The following is a 17,617-nucleotide window of genomic DNA, read 5'->3' as shown; positions in this document are numbered from 1 at the left end:
CGAACAAAAAGCAAAAATATTTGTACTTTATTTTGAATTGTATTAGTGTCACATGTCAAACAGAGTACAACATATGATAAATCAAGCATCATACGATGCATCATCAAGCATCAGTAGCGTAGCCAGGAATTTTGAAAGGGGGGGGTTTTGATGACCCAGCGGCGGGGGGTCTGGGGGACCTCCCCCAGAAAATTTTGAAAAATTACTTTGAATTTGGTGCATTCTGAGAGCATTTTCAACAAAAATGTGGTTATGAATATTCTTGTAAAATAGTGCTGTCCGGTGGCATAGCAAAAGGATAAAATCAGGTTTTCTTCGGCATTTTTCGGAAATAAAGCTAAGTCTTTATGTTTTCTTGTTGCTAATTCCTGGCTGAGATGTTTGAATGTTTGGTATTGGCAAAAGTCGCTCTTTTAATGCAATTTTGTTTAAAATTAGTCAATTTTTTTTTACCGAAAGCATCATTCTCAATATCGTGACGTCACACGCGTGCCAAAGGGGGGGCTGTAACCCCCAAAACCCCCCCTTGGCTACGCCACTGTCAAGCATCATCATACGGTCACACGGAAACGCACTGCGTGTCTGCAGTTCTGATAACTGCGCGCTAACTGCTAACCCTATGAAGGAAGAAAAAAGTCGCTTGGAACAAACAGTCCATAAAGAAAAAAGTCGGCGCGCAAGACGGAAAATATCAACTTTACATTTGTTTAACGTAGCACACTATTCATTTAACAGATTTATTTTCGAATCCTGATATCCGAAAAGAAACTGCAAATGCGATTCGAATACATTGAGATTCGAATCTCTAAGATTCGATATTCTGTATTGTGCATCCCTAACGGTACTACAGCAGTATATACTGTATATGACTGTGTCATATTTATCATAATTTACTGTACCTATATAATATTATTTTTTATGTTATTTAGACAAGGTAGGCCTAATTGTTTTGAAATATTTTCATTGAAGTACCTAGTTGAATTTAATCTTTAAAATGGGTAAGATTAATGGTGGAACAGTTGTGGAAATCAAAGGGGATGAAATGACGAGGATTATCTGGGAGATAATTAAAGATAAATTAATTTTTCCCTATGTAAAATTGGACATTAAGTGGTACGTTTGTGGAATTTGTCGTAATTATAATAATTAGCCTACAGTAGAAATGAGCATCACATACAGTACCGTACTAATAAAAATATAGTAAAGATATTTAGCTTTGTAAATCAGTAATAAGGAGTGCAACGTAATTCGTACCATGAACAATTCGTATCGTCAGTTCGTACCTTGAAAAGATCGACAGAAAAAATTTAAAAAAGTTGAAGTCGCTGATCGGAGTTTCCATAAACAAACAAACTGAAAAGATCGAGAGAAAAAAATTGAACAAAGTCGAAGTCGCTGATCACAGTTTCTGTTTTTCCGCAAACATTTTAAAATTTCCGGTAATGATCCTAAAAGTTATAGAACAAAGCCGGGAGCTGGTATACAAGTCCCCCCTCCCCCCCTTGGTAACTCATGACAAAGACAGGACTCGACCAAACATATAGGGTGAAACTACTTTACCTTTGCTTTACTGTTCACACACTTCAATCCACATGTTTTGGTCAATTCCTCTTTGTCATGAGTTACCAAGGGGGTGGGGGGGACTTGTATACCAGCTCCCGAAGTCGCTGATTGCGGTTTCCGTTTTTTCGCAAAGATTTTTAAATTTCTGGTAATGATCACTAAGAGTTTGCCGAAATCACTGATCGCAGTTTCCGCGAACATTTTAAAAGGGTTAGGGTTGATCGGAGTTCAGCAAACATTTTAAAATTTCCGGTAATGATCCTAAGAGTTTTTGTTTCATCATCATCATAATCCATCGTCGGTTTGTTCCCCACTAGTGGGGGTGGCCGATTGTTTCCGCGCAGCAATTGTTTTAATCCCTTTTCTCCATTTCACTCTGTCCCTTGCATCTTCCTCCTTCAGTCCGACTTTTTTTGTTTGCGGAAACTGCAATCAGCGACTTCGGCAAGCTCTTAGGATCATTATCGGAAATTTTAAAATGTTTGCGGAAAAACGGAAACTGCAATCAGCGACTTCGGCTTTGTTCAATTTTTTTCTCTCAATCTTTTCAGTTTGTTTATTTGCGGAAACTCCGATCAGCGACTTCGGCTTTTTTAATTTTTTTTCTTGATCTTTTCGGTTTGTTTGTTTGTTTGCGGAAACTGCGATCAGCGACTTCGGCTTTGTGCTATTTTTTCTCTCGATCTTTCCAGGGGGAAAATTTTTAAATGTTTGCGGAAACTGCAATCAGCGACTTTGGCTTTTTTTTATTTTTTCTCTCGATCTTTTCAAGGTACGAACTGACGGTACGAATTGTTCATGGTACGAATTAGGTTGCATCCGGTAATAAAAACCTTCTGATGAACCCAGTTAAGCTATTTTTTCTTCATGTCTCATATGGACGTAGCCCAGATCATTGCACAATGCACATGCTCTTGCTCTATTGTTGAACTTGGCCAAATCTTGTGCAAATCATTTTGCTTTTAGGACTAGGCAATAGGCATGCGAGTAGATATTGCATCATTTGCTTTTGTCCGCATTTGCAACTTGTGCTTCCTAATGAATGCATCCAATGTTGCAATTACACTGAGAGTATTTCAGGCTATAGGCCTAAAGGCCTGACTAATTTTTCTAAAAGGCAGATTCTTGTGAAAAATGTGAGAATTGCACATTACTCAAGTCAACATTGTCTCAATGGCATAAGAATTTACCACCATAACTTATGCTTTTTTGTACCTTCTTTGCAGCTTTGACTTGTCGGTCGAATACCGAGATAAAACCGAAGACAAAGTTACTGTAGAAGCAGCTGAAGCTGTTAAGAAATACAATGTCGGGATTAAATGTGCTACCATCACACCAGATGAAAAACGTGTAGAAGAATTCAAATTAAAAAAGATGTGGAAATCCCCCAATGGCACAATTCGGTAAAATTGTGAATTGCAAATATATATATATATATAATGTACATATAGCATGGCAGTATCATGGTTACCCACTTACCTGAGACATCAAGGGACATAGATTGATTTTTCATGTTTTGTATATTTTGCTATAAGGTAAACCGGGGCGTGTTGTCACAGGTTTGGGGTTTTTCGATTTGTGCTTTTGCTATATACAATGCAAGTGATTTGGTTATATCATTCGTACGCTGTCCACTTACACTTCCTTTTGACACTAGTTAAACTTTTTAATCGCAAAAGGATTTCAAGAAAATCAAATTTTTGTAAAAAAAATTGTGACAACACGCCCCAGCACGCCTTATACAGCCAAACATATAATTGCAACTTTGTAAATGATATATAGGCAATGGCTAATTGACCGGCTCCAGTCTTTTAATCTGAAACACTATTTGACCGGTCAGGACGTATTCTTTTTCTCTTTCAAAGCAAAAAACGAGAGAAGAAAAAAGTGCCTATATAACATCTAAATTCAATTGTTTTATTCAACTGAGTCAGCTGCGCGTGCGATCTTTCTCGGGCTGGTATCCCCAAGGGTATGAGTTTGATACTACCCAGAAGCATTTCATTTTAAACTAAAATTGCCTGCTAAAAAACACTGCCTAAAAGTTAACTGAACATTGATGAAACCATTTTTTAAAAGAAGTTATGTCACTTTTTACAGCCACCAAACTAACTTGTTGAGAGCAAAAATTTAATGCGTCGTTTGGCAAACATGGTCAGTTGGTCACATCCTCTTATGATGAATGGAAACTTACCCAGAGAAATTCTCAATTTCCAGCAAATTAAAAATACTCTAACTTTATTACTTATATTTGAAAAGAAATAAAAAAGCTACTCGAATTCAAAATTGACCACAAAAATACAGCAGCCTAACGATTGAGTCACTTCAGGTCAAAAAGTTAGTTTAAAAAAAAAAACGCTTCCGGGTAGTATCAAACTCATTCCCTCGGGAACACCAGCCGGAGCAATATAGTACGCGCCACTGACTCAGTTGAATAAAATTGTTGAATTTAGAAGTTACATAGGCACTTTTTTCTTCTCCTCTTGTCTTTTGCTTTGAAAGAGAAAAAGAATACGTCATGACCACCGGTCAAATAGTGTTTCAGATTAAAAGACCAGAACCGGTCAAATAGCCACTGCCTAATATATATCGTTTTGTCATTTTTACTGTCCTTTAATAATACACATAACAACAACTGTAATAGTCTGGAAAGCCTGTTGAAAGGGGAGATCAATGTGATTTAAAAAACTTCACTCTGTAAACAATAGTCTGTAAAAAGTGAAAAATTAAGCTACATACATTTTGCATTTTTATTTTATCATCTTTTTGATGTATTGTATTGCTAGCCATTGCTGTTGTGGTTTGTATTTAATTGTTGGACATACTTTACATATTTTTTTTGAAATTATTTATACTACTGTATATTACAATTTTAGATTAAAATGTTCTTGTGTAACTACAGGCCTCAAAACTGAAGGCGGCCATCAGGGCCATTGTCGCGATTAACCTACACAAACCAAAACTTTGTCTGCCGGGTCTCGCCCTTCGTCGGCCGTATTTGTCCACCATGAAGTTCCGAGAAAATTTTATGCAAGCAGCCTTGTGAATAAAGTACTTTGCCACTTGTAATCAAAATGGGTCAGAAGAGAATAAAAAGAAGTATAAGAGTATGAAAAAGAAGGCAAAGAGGGTTGTTGCAAGAGCTATGAAGAATGGTGCTGAGGAGGAACTTAATAAAATGGGGGAAAGCCAAAACAAAGTATTCAGACTCATAAAGCAAATGAAAAAGGATGGGAATGATATTGTAGGGGGAAGATGTATAAGGAGTGGAGATGGGAAGTTGCATTTCAGCCCGGAAAGCAGAGGAGAAGTGTGGAAGGAACACATGGAAAATGTTATGAATAAGGAGAATGTATGGGATCATATGACAGAGGTTGATCTGGTGGAGGGTCCAGTGGGAAAAGTTACTCGTGATGAAGTGGTGGAGGCAATGGGGCAAATGAAACTGCATAAAGCAGCCGGTCCATCAGAAGTGAGCGTAGAGATGATAAAAGCAAGTGGAGAGTTGGGAATTGAAGTAATGCTACAACTTAGCCAAAGGGTATTAGATGGAGAGGGAATGCCGGAGGAGTGGAAGCATAGTACTCTTGTTCCATTGTTCAAGAGAAAAGGGGATGTGAGAAGTTGCAGTGCATATAGAGGTGTAAAACTACTAGAGCATGGAATGAAAATTGTGGAGCAAATACTAGAAAAGAGGTTGAGAACATTGGTGAAATTAAATGATATGCAGTTTGGATTTATGCCAGGAAAAGGTACAGTGGATGCTCTGTTTATATTGAGAAGAATGCAGGAGGAATACCGAGAGAAGCAGAGAAAACTATATATGTGTTTCGTCGACTTAGAAAAGGCATTTGACAGAGTACCAAGGAAAGTGATGGAGTGGGCAATGAGGAAAAGAGGTATACCGGAGGTATTAGTGAGAGCTGTGATGTCTATGTATGAGGATGCAAGAACAAAAGTGAGAGTTGGATCAAATTATTCAAACGAGTTTTTTGTGAAGGTTGGTGTACACCAAGGATCAGTTTTGTCACCTCTGATATTTGCTATTGTGGTTGACGTTGTAACTGAAGGAGTGAGGGAGGGCTTATTGAGTGAAATTTTGTATGCAGACGACCTGGTCTTGACAAGTAATAGTATGGAGGGACTGGAGAGAAAGTTTGAGAAATGGAAAGAAGCATTTGAAACCAAGGGTATGAAGGTGAATCTTGAAAAAACAAAAGTGATGGTGAGTGGAGCAGAAGGAACAGTTGTTGAGAGCAAAGTAGATCCCTGTGGAATATGTGGCAAGAGAGTGATGAGAAATTCAATGCAATGCAAGGAATGTGGAAAGTGGGTACATGCAAGATGTGCTAATGTCAAGAGAGCCGCAACAAGATTGGCGGAGTGTTTTGTTTGTGGGAAATGCAGTAAAGGAAGGAATGAAGTGGAAGGCCATGATGATGAGTTCTGCCATGGCATCGAAACAGTGACAGACTTCTGTTATCTGGGTGATCGGATAAATGGAAGTGGTGGATGTGAAGCAGCGGTGACAACAAGGGCAAGATTGGGCTGGGCAAAGTTCAGGGAATGTGGGGAAATGTTGTATGGCAGAAAATTCTCACTAAGGATGAAAGGGAAAGTATATCGGAGCTGTGTGCGGCCTGCAATGCTATATGGTAGCGAGACATGGATATTGAGAGAGAGTGAACTGGCAATCCTGAGAAGAACGGAAAGGTCAATGGTGAGAGCAATGTGTGGGGTGAAAACGAGAAGGGAAAACAGGACTGAAGAATTGTTGGATATGCTAGAGATGAGAGAGACCATAGACCAACTGGCAAGGGCAAATAGAGTAAGATGGTATGGACATGTGATAAGGAAGGAGGAAGGAAGTTTTCTTAGAAAGGCACTAGATCTAAAGGTGGATGGGAAGAGGAAATGCGGTCGTCCAAGAAGAACGTGGAAACAACAAGTGAAGGATGAATTTAAAAAAGTCGGACTGAAGGAGGAAGATGCAAGAGACAGGGTGAAATGGAGAAAAGAGATTAAAACAATTGCTGCGCGGAAACAATCGGCCACCCCCACTAGTGGGGAACAAACCGACGATGGATTATGATGATGATGATGAATCACAAAGGATTAGAAAGCTGTCAAAGCACCCGATAAATCACAATACACACTGTCTAATATGTCTATGCTTGAATTGTTAACATTATTGATTGACCAAGCAGCTGATGCCTAACCATAAGCAGGATGCAAGTGACATCACAATACACTTTATTGATGCGATAAATCAGAACAGAAAGGAGTAAAAGCCAGTGGGAGCAGAGGTGCCAGATGGTGTAAAAATTTGGCCACCAAATTTTGAAAACCTGGTCAAATTTGAAATGATTTGGTACCGATAAAAATATGCCTGAAACCAGACAAAAGTCTGCTGTAATCTAGTGTAGTTTGAAATAATTTGGTGCCGACAAAAATAAGCTTGGAACCAGACAAAAATCTGGTGAAACCTTATCTGGAGAAATCTGGTGAATACAAAAATCTGGTTTACTTACTGGTGAAATACAAAAATCTGGAATACAAAAACCTGGATCTGGTATCTACAAAAATCTGGTGAAACCTATTATTTGCACCAAATTACACAATTTGATACAAAAGTCTGAAAATTTATTACAAAAAAGTCTAAAAATAAAAAAAGGCTGTGGCTATATTTTGCGTTGCCAGGCAACACGTAATAGCGTTGCCAGATATGGAATACTGCCCTAATTTGAGAAAAGTTAATCCCAACTATGGCAACACCTTTCACAAGCAACCATGGCAACAAGTGTGTAAAAATAGCCGCTTTGAAAATAAAACTGAAAACAAATCCAACCGCATCTTTTATGTTGACAATATAAAGTTTTTGCCATATATATATATATATATTTTTTTTAACTTACCGTTGTGCCTGGCAAATGCCTGAACAATGATTTCTTATGTCATGAAAGCATGTGTTAATGCCTGACATTTTCACTGAAATTATCATTGATGACATAATAATGTGTTAGATCAGGTTTCTAGCTATGTTTTATAAGATTGGAAAGTCTGGTGTAATTTTGTGGCATCTGGTGAAATTTAATGAGGTTTCTGGTGACAAACCTATTTGAGAATCTGGCAACGCTGAGTCAGAGTGAATAACGATCATCGATCAACCAATACCATCAAAGGGAGGTTTTAAAACAGAAAAAATTACCAGTTCCTTAGGTAAGATCAGTGATAGTGAATCAAAGTTTTGCTTGAGACTAGCACTGTAGCAGTTTAACAGCAAGAGCGTCAACAAACAAATCGAATACAATACAGAAAAATCTGTTTAGCTTCTGAGCGCCAGGCAGGAAAAGGCTAAGATGGCCGCCACGTGTTGTGATTGGCCGCCGAACAGCTTCCTTCAGTTGGACACGTTTGGCCGCCGGAAAAAAGTTGTTTCGAGGCCTGAACTATAGACATATTGATCAACAAGTTGGCTTTATACACTGGTATCATAACCTTTTAGAATTTTTGTATACAGCATACTTTTTGCTATATACCTTTCCTCTTTATTGTACTCTATAGTATTTCATTCACAAATCTTCAAAAGCTGTGCATGCATTTTTTTAATCAATTTATCAAAGCCATCCATGTTTTTATGTTACTCACTCATATTTATTTTAAAGGAACATACTTGGTGGAACTGTGTTTCGTGAAGCCATCATTTGTAAAAATATCCCTAGACTTGTCACAACATGGAAGAAATCTATTGTTATTGGAAGACATGCTCATGCAGATCAGGTATATACATGCGCAACTTACGACTGAGGTTGCTTCCACAGTAATGAAGGTGTAATTATACATGTATATTTTGAACGACTTATCTTCTTGTCATTACTTACTTATGACTCATGAGATGAGTATTGAGTACTGTTCAAAAGCATAAAAAAAGGGAAATGCTTGCAAAGTTAATTGAATAATGACACAATCTGTGAAGACCTCATAACCTTTAATCAAGTTTTATGTTGTTTTTAGTGTACATATTGTCAACCAGTAATGTTTTCTTTTTAAACTTCTAATATTCTTCACCATAGTACAAGGCAACAGACTTTGTCGTGCCAGGCAACGGAGAACTCACAATCAAGTTTACATCGGAGAGTGGGGAAGTACAAGAATATCCAGTTTTTTCATTCAAAGGTTGTAATTTGAATTCTCCAATTGAGTAGTTTACATTTTGTGTTTGTAAAAAGTTTTTGTCTTGTTTCGAATCTTTCTGCTTCAGTCTTGGCTTGGATTCCTTAGCAAATAAAATATTGACTAGCTATTTTACAAATATCCCAACCAGTAGAGTTTCCTTTTTACATCGTTTAAAACAAGGGTCTCAAACAAGCGAGCTGCATGCGCGGTATGTGAGGACTTTTGGTGCAGCCTGCAATAGATTTTTAAACTTTGAAATAATTAACAATTACAGTGCATACTACATATTTTTTCTATAGATTTAGAAAGATAAAATTCACTCTAAAATTGCTAAAAAAAAATTTGTTTTTCGTTTGCGTTTGTACAGTGTTTTTTCATCTTCTTGTTCTTACTACTTTTTCTTGCCATCTAACGTTCTTACCACCTTTTTTTATTACGTTTTAACTGTGTTATTTTGTTTATTGACTTATTGTGTATTACGGCCCTCGGGTTAATTTACACGTGCTCATTTGGCCCTCTGAACAAATTGGGTTTGAGACCTTTGGTTTAAAATATGCACGTTTAATGCAAAATTTAACCAAATTTGATTTACGACGACATCCAGTTCTCGTTTCACTGTTCTAAGCAAACTTCTGAAAACCGAAAACGTCTTTTCATGATGTTATTACGGTTTTTATTACATTTTCTTCAATTGTTCTTTCCATTTTCTATCAAGTTTGGTTAGATTACGGTATATAGGAGTAAAAATAATGAGAATAAGCTACATTTTTGCATTTTCACCGGTTGAATTTATTGCAATCAATTGCAGTGAGATACGTGGAACTGTTGTTGAAAGAAATTTTAAACAAAATAGCCTACACACCGATTTTTTTTCAATGCCACTGGAAACGATACTGACAAATCCATATTGGACATAGGATTCCAAATAATTTTGCTTTTTTGCCATGCGTGGTTACTGGTTAACTTTAGTTCGCACTAAGCAACCCACAAGAACTAGGTGAAAATATTGAACGCTTTTCTATTGTCAATGCCTTAGCAAAATCCGAAAGCTTAAACAATAGAATAACCTCAGGTCGAGAAATGGTCGATTGCAAATAAACAGTTTTAATGCACGATTAAAACAATGGTCATCCGAGTTTGATGGCACGCAACATCCTGCTATCCTGAGTCCTTTCGAAAACCTCCAACAAGCTCCCTTCCTTGAGAGAAGAGAGTGGTGTTGCTTGAATGTAGCCCGCTGCGGAGTTAGCAAAAATATAACCAATACCAATCTGTTTTGATGGAAGATGACTCCCGACCCGATGTGTGATTGTAGCTTAGACAATCAGACGATGAAGCACATCCTCATCAACTTCCCCCTCTGCTCTTCCTGTGACAGCAATAATCGAACAAAAACATCACAGAAAATGCTCTTGTCTGGCTTTGACACTGGTGTGACAAGCTATGAATGAATTCGTTCTGGCAAAAAAAATGAGAACGATACATTGGATTTTCAGGTGTGGTGAGACGCCCCGACCCCCACAGGGGTCGTGACCCCCAAGTTAAAAACACCTGGTCTACAGAAACTCCTCCATTTCTTACTTTTGTGAGAATTTTTAAGTTTCTTTACATATTATCTTTGGTATTTTTCCATTTTCTCCATTGTTACTTTTTTCCATACCCCTCTTCCATTTGTTATCTGTTTTAATTTGTTTTGACCTACTCCCCATTCCTATTTAAATATGAGCTAATTTCTTTTCCATGCGATATGTATTGCTGAGATGTAATTCGTCTCATTTATCAAACAAACTGCTAAGTTAGGGAAGGAAAGGTTTCATGCGCGACACGTTTTGGACATTGTGAATAGATTACATGTTGTCAATCAGAAAAATCCCAAGACTCCAAGTTATAGACTCGGAAAACGAAATTTTATACATTAATTTAACTTTGACAGAATGATGGTTTAACAGTTGATTTGTCTTTTTTCCATACTTTTAGTTGAAAAATGTTACTTCATATTTGTGACATATCCAGAGAACCATGATCTTGAGTGCAGTTAGTGACGCGTACCTAAAACTTGACTGAAAGCTTACTATTCTGTATACATTACAAAGGAAGTGTTCAGCTCAATTTGTATATAAAGCGTTGGCTTGTTTTTGTAATTAGCTTGGCAATACAGTATATATTTATGCAATTACTATCCTACTTTTCAAATACAGATGGCGGTGGCGTTGCGATGGCAATGTACAACACTGACAAGTCGATCACTGATTTTGCCCATTCGTGTCTTGGATATTCCTTGCAAAAAGGCTGGCCATTGTATCTCAGCACAAAAAACACTATTCTAAAGAAATACGATGGAAGGTTTAAAGACATTTTCCAAGAAATTTATGACAAGTAAGTCTAAGCTGTGAAACCTTCTTCATTGATTGCTATATTTTAACTTCACATATGTTGCAAAGCAAGATCATTCAATTCGAAGGCAACTTCGAATTGAATGACCAATGTGACTTGTGTAAATTGTTATTTCATTCCTTCATCAATGGATGACTTATAAACCACCATATTACTCCTCTAAACAAATTTCTATTGGGCAAGAAATTTCGGTTAGCAGTGTTCAGTTTTCTGACATGTTGAAGTTTTTTGTGTTGTTTAAAACATAAAGATCGATCAACCTACACAATTAAAAGTGTTTCTATGAACTATGATGGTGACATCACATAATTGACAGTATTGAAATCCAACAACTGCATTCTGAAAGGAGTACTCTTTTGTTAGCATGATTTGCAAGTTAAGTGGTCGAAGTTTTGTGCACTGTGCTGTATGTTCTATTCACAATTACATTTAAATTTTATGTAAATTATCAGGTAGTTTCTAGAGTTGTGAGAAAATAACTGAATGTTGAAAAGTAACAGATCATGTTTTGAACTAATATTAACAGATAAGAAAATCATAGTTTCGTGTTTGCTAGAGCTGTTACAAAGTACCAGTTTAGCACATCTCTGCACAGTTATTGAATGCTTTGATTTAGCCAATTTCTAATAAAGGTAAAAGTTTAATAAAATTACCAGAGAATGTAATCTTGCTTGTTATTTGATCTATATACCTAATTGTGTTGCTCATTTCCAACTCAGTGAAGCCCTGTTTGTTTACATCGCTTCTACGTCGGACAATAGCACTTTTCTTAGTTGGATTAGTTGGCTCGTGCCTGTGCCGACGCTTAGAATACATGCCTGAAACGTACAGTATGGTTTTATTTGCACAGCGAAGTCTGGACTTCGGACTTTGCACCCTATCTGCCACCAATCACGCACGTGGTCGAGACATCGCGCCTCATCGGCATATTTCACGAAAGTAGAATGGATTGCACGCACGGAGGGCGGAGACGTGACGTATAGTTCCCTACGGATAGTTTTAAGTGAAATCTGTAAATGGTCCATCTTCGCTTGTACCGGTTTATTACGTCAGAATAGGGCTTTTCACCAAATTTGACCAATTGGCAGATCCATTTAGTTATGCTTGCCACTAGGCACAAATTGGTGCTACAGTGTGGCGTGAGTGAGATTTACCTTCCTTTCGTTGCCACAATAGCACAAGCTGTGAATGTGAAAAACAGACCAACTTACCTCTTCTTCTACTAATTAAGTAATTTTTGGGGTAGGGACTGGGAGATTTGGATGGAAATTAAAAATTATACCAGAAGTTTCTGTTGTATCCTAAGATCAGAACTAACGTTGAAATTAAAAGTATTCCCCTACCCAACCTTAAAAAAAATAGTTTTCGAAGTAGAGGTGATTTGAATAGAAATTTCAAAAATATGTTTACCAAAGCTCTTGGAATATACTCATCATCATAATCCATTGTCGGTTTGTTCCCCACTAGTGGGGGTGGCCGATTGTTTCCGCACAGCAATTGTTTTAATCCCTTTTCTCCATTTCACCCTGTCCCTTGCATCTTCCTCCTTCAGTCCGACTTTTTTAAATTCATCCTTCACTTGTTGTTTCCACGTTCTTCTTGGACGACCGCGTTTCCTCTTCCCATCCACTTTTAGATCTAGTGCCTTTCTAAGAAAACTTCCTTCCTCCCTCCTTATCACATGTTCATACCATCTTACTCTATTTGCCCTTGCCAGTTGGTCTATGGTCTCTCTCATCTCTAGCATATCCAACAATTCTTCAGTTCTTTTTTCCCTTCTCGTTTTCACCCCACACATTGCTCTCACCATTGACCTTTCCGTTCTTCTCAGGATTGCCAGTTCACTCTCTCTCAATATCCATGTCTCGCTACCATATAGCATTGCAGGCCGCACACAGCTCCGATATACTTTTCCTTTCATCCTTAGTGAAAATTTTCTGCCATGCAGCATTTCCCCGCATTCCCTGAACTTTGCCCAGCCCAATCTTGTCCTTGTTGTCACCGCTACTTCACATCCACCACTTCCATTTATCCGATCACCCAGATAACAGAAGTCTGTCACTGTTTCGATGCCATGGCAGAACTCATCATCATGGCCTTCCACTTCATTCCTTCCTTTACTGCATTTCCCACAAACAAAACACTTCGCCAGTCTTGTTGCGCCTCTCTTGACATTAGCACATCTTGCATGTACCCACTTTCCACATTCCTTGCATTGCATTGAATTTCTCATCACTCTCTTGCCACATATTCCACAGGGATCTACTTTGTTCTTAACAACTGTTCCTTCTGCTCCACTCACCATCACTTTTGTTTTTTCAAGATTCACCTTCATACCCTTGGTTTCAAATGCTTCTTTCCATTTCTCAAACTTTCTCTCCAGTCCCTCCATACTATTACTTGTCAAGACCAGGTCGTCTGCATACAAAATTTCACTCAATAAGCCCTCCCTCACTCCTTCAGTTACAACGTCAACCACAATAGCAAATATCAGAGGTGACAAAACTGATCCTTGGTGTACACCAACCTTCACAAAAAACTCGTTTGATTTCCTCATTGCCCACTCCATCACTTTCCTTGGTACTCTGTCAAATGCCTTTTCTAAGTCGGCGAAACACATATATATAGTTTTCTCTGCTTCTCTCGGTATTCCTCCTGCATTCTTCTCAATATAAACAGAGCATCCACTGTACCTTTTCCTGGCCTAAATCCAAACTGCATATCATTTAATTTCACCAATGTTCTCAACCTCTTTTCTAGTATTCGCTCCACAATTTTCATTCCATGCTCTAGTAGTTTTACACCTCCTATATGCACTGCAACTTCTCACATCCCCTTTTCTCTTGAACAGTGGAACAACAGTACTATGCTTCTACTCCTCCGGCATTCCCTCTCCATCTAATACCCTTTGGCTAAGTTGTAGCATTGCTTCAATTCCCAACTCTCCACTTGCTTTTATCATCTCTACGCTCACTTCTGATGGACCGGCTGCTTTATGCAGTTTCATTTGCCCCATTGCGTCCACCACTTTATCACGATTCAATACTGTACTGTTGTATCCTAAAATCAAAGCCAAAGTTGGATTTGGAAAAAAAGCTAAATAACTCCCCCCCCACCTTCAAGATGGAGTTGAATAGTTGAATTTTATTCTTTATTTGGTCATGTTGCTTTACACAATTGGTTGCCAGTGTGTGCTTTATTACTACGCATGCTTTTTTACAATACAGAGAGTACAAAAGCAAGTATGAAGCAGCAGGTTTATGGTACGAGCACCGACTTATTGACGATATGGTTGCATACGCTCTCAAGTCCGAAGGTGGTTTTGTGTGGGCTTGCAAAAACTATGACGGCGATGTGCAATCTGACTCTGTCGCTCAAGGTGAGACTTTGCGCCAGCACATCAGTCATTTGTTGCATTGATTTGACATATGCGGACGTTGAATCAATGTAAAAAGTGATTGAATTTCTGGGTGGGAAGTACATTTGTTTATTGGTTTTATATCTAAAGAAGTCAGTATAAATTTAGTAAATTTGATGAGCTCTAAATCTGTCTAAATACGATGTTCATGTTATGTGGCAGCTGTTTTAACGAATATTTTATTCAAAATATTTTTAAGGTTATGGATCTCTGGGCATGATGACCAGTGTGCTCATTTGTCCTGACGGCCGAACCGTAGAAGCGGAAGCAGCTCATGGCACGGTGACAAGGCACTACAGGCAGCACCAACAAGGGAAAGAAACTTCTACGAATCCCATTGGCAAGTACACATCTTTCCGCTTCACTGTCACTTTACTTCGAAACAAGATTAATTAAGATAATTGAAGTTATTCAAACTTGTGCAACGCATTGAGTGCTATAGTGTAGGCTAGAGCTTTGGCAAAGAGTTCACTTTGCTGTACCACTAGTCTGTATGTTTGTTGTTTGTGTTATTCCAACACAAGCAATGTAATACTAGGAAGTCACTTAAAATAATTTGGCCTCCATGAATGGAGCTCTCATTGGGAAATGTAAATACAGTATGCACTATTGCACTACGCAAGCAACAGTATATCTACGTGATAATATCGATTGTATATCTCAATTTCCTGCCGAGGGGCCCTCACTAGTCGAAAATGTTCGAGTTACTTGTGGTTCTTGATTTTGTATTTGGATAAAAATAAATTGAATCATGTGTTGTCGCTTGGTTTTATCTGCTTGTTTGTGCTATGTTTTGTGTGTGCACATATGTTGTTTGTTGTGGTTTAATACGATACTTTGCCGCGAACGCCTCAGAACCGGTTTACTCACTGTGGTTTGTGACGTTTCATCTACAATGTTGAAATGGCTGCTGGTAAAGCAATGTACGTTTTGTTTCTTGTTAAAGTTTCTATTTCAACAGCTTCGATATTTGCCTGGACACGTGGTTTGCTTCATCGAGCCAAGCTTGATTCGAACGAAGATCTTAAAACCTTTTCCGAGGCGTTGGAAGCAGTCTGCATTGAGACAATAGAAGCTGGATTTATGACAAAAGATCTTGCTATTTGCATTAAAGGAATGGCCAAGTATGTGCTCAATTTAATGTTTGACTGTTTAGCAGTTAATTTTGCTTTTGTTGGAAAACTAACACGACCAGCTTATACATGGTTTTGACGTACTGACAAAATGTTGAAAGTGAAGTTTTACGAACTCCATCAATCAGTTTTTTTGTTTTATATCGCTACAATTTTAATGTATGTGCTTAAGATTGTGATGACTTTGCGCACGTGTATAGTCTTCAGCAGATGTATACTGGATACTTTTGTTTTCCACAATTTTTCAATCTAATTTCCAAGTCTGTAAAACTTTCCAGTTTATTCCGAAAATCTTTAGAATACCTGAAAGACGTGATATCACCCAGTAAGCCTTTATATGCTGCCAGTCGCAAAAATTTCTTTCACGAGCAAAAGTCAATATTTAAGGCACAGGTAATGCTTGTTGCGTTGTGTTTAAAACCATTCACTTCGAATTCTACTTTCAGCGTTGGACGATCAGATTATCTCAACACGAACGAGTTCATGGACAAGTTGGCAGACAACTTAGCAACCAAGCTAAAGGCGGGCAAGGCCCAACTTTAAATCAAAGCCAAAAGAAAACTTTAAACGGCTTTAAGAGTTTGTAATTTCACAATAATGATATATACCGCACGTGCAATAAAAATTACATAGATTATAAATTTAGTGTTTTTCTGAGATAACAATTTGATGCAGCACTGAATGAAAAAAATGTGTATTCACGCTTTTGCTTCATGTTAAGTTTTAAATATTCTTGGATAAGTTTTTTTTTTTTTTTCTTAAAGTTTGCAATGAAATTCCAGTTGGCATAAATGAAACATTTCATAAAAATCTTTCGTCGAAATAATAAAATTATAAAAAGCTTTTTCAGTAGCGGTACCTTGAAACTCACTGCTGATTTTGTTCACCACGGAAGTATCTGAGTTCATTCTGAAAATGCTGAAATATTCCTAAATTATGAATAAGACGTGCAATGAAAGATTATTGTAAAAAAAAAAACTATCTGTTTCTGCATATAATTTCCAAGGCTTAGCACTCACACGGCCGCTAACCTGAAGCTACTGTCTGCATATCCCGAAGCTTCGTTTTGTGGATGGCAGTAAGGATCAACATGTAGTGCATATTCAGCTATTAACAATATTTGTGTGGAGAGATACGTTTTATGTTGGTGCAGAAGTAGTTTCTTGCAGCCCCGGTGCTATGCAAAATATTCGCGTGCAACATAAATGTAATGTACTTGAAATTTTAGCATTGAAACAACATTTTGTCTTTAAAAACCGAAGATAAATGACCAGATGTGTTTCGTACAATTGCCTCAATGGAACCTGTGCTTGACATTTAAAATCTTGTAATTTTACGCTTTATTTGCACATGTGCCTGATGACACGAATTAACTTTTCTCATGTGTATTCTACAGCAATGGCTGCCTACTATCAGATAAACTTTGTGTTTCGATTAGATTGTTATCGGTTTATTGATAGGATATATTCTCTGGCATTATACCGAAAAAAAAAGAAGAAATAAATTCACTATGCATTTGCTTGATTTCGAGATGATAGTTCTCCAAAGGTTGAATATTTTGTCAGTGTTTACAACTAAGAATTAGGATGTTTCAAGCTCTATGAAAGGAAATACAGGATTTTTAACGACCGTATGTTTTCATGGCTTCGATTACTCAAAAAATGACGGCGGCATAACTTGACGGGATGCGTTGAAACAATTCAGATGTTACAGTTCAGATCAAATGTGGTATTAGTTCAGTTTGTTTTTATTTCTGACTATCACAACAAAAACAATACATGCCAAACATAGCAGAGATCTATAAAAAGATAGAAGCGACAAAACGCTAACGTTATAATGTGCATGAACGCAAGTTGTACCAACTGAAACGATGAGGTATAATTGTATTTTTTTACAAGGCAGCCTCGCTGAAAAGGTGGTACGACTGTGTTAA

At 37.7% G+C, this 17,617-nt stretch overlaps 1 protein-coding gene across 1 annotated transcript; it reads left to right on the top strand.

Annotated features, from left to right (window-relative positions):
- Positions 1–933: 933 nt before the first annotated feature.
- LOC145775108 (isocitrate dehydrogenase [NADP] cytoplasmic-like) lies at positions 934–17,199 on the top strand. The gene is made up of 9 exons (XM_082586309.1): positions 934–1,113; positions 2,790–2,966; positions 8,229–8,343; positions 8,637–8,739; positions 10,938–11,115; positions 14,361–14,512; positions 14,751–14,891; positions 15,513–15,675; positions 16,131–17,199. The coding sequence occupies exons 1-9, from the start codon at positions 995–997 to the stop codon at positions 16,225–16,227; spliced, it is 1,245 nt and encodes a 414-aa protein (XP_082442435.1). The 5' UTR covers positions 934–994; the 3' UTR covers positions 16,228–17,199.
- Positions 17,200–17,617: the final 418 nt, after the last annotated feature.

This window comes from Aplidium turbinatum, chromosome 8, assembly GCF_918807975.1.
Source record: "Aplidium turbinatum chromosome 8, kaAplTurb1.1, whole genome shotgun sequence".
In the NCBI taxonomy this organism is placed as follows: Eukaryota; Metazoa; Chordata; class Ascidiacea; order Aplousobranchia; family Polyclinidae; genus Aplidium; species Aplidium turbinatum.
Note: the sequence above shows the minus strand (reverse complement) of the source record. Positions and strands in the feature narration are given on the sequence as shown.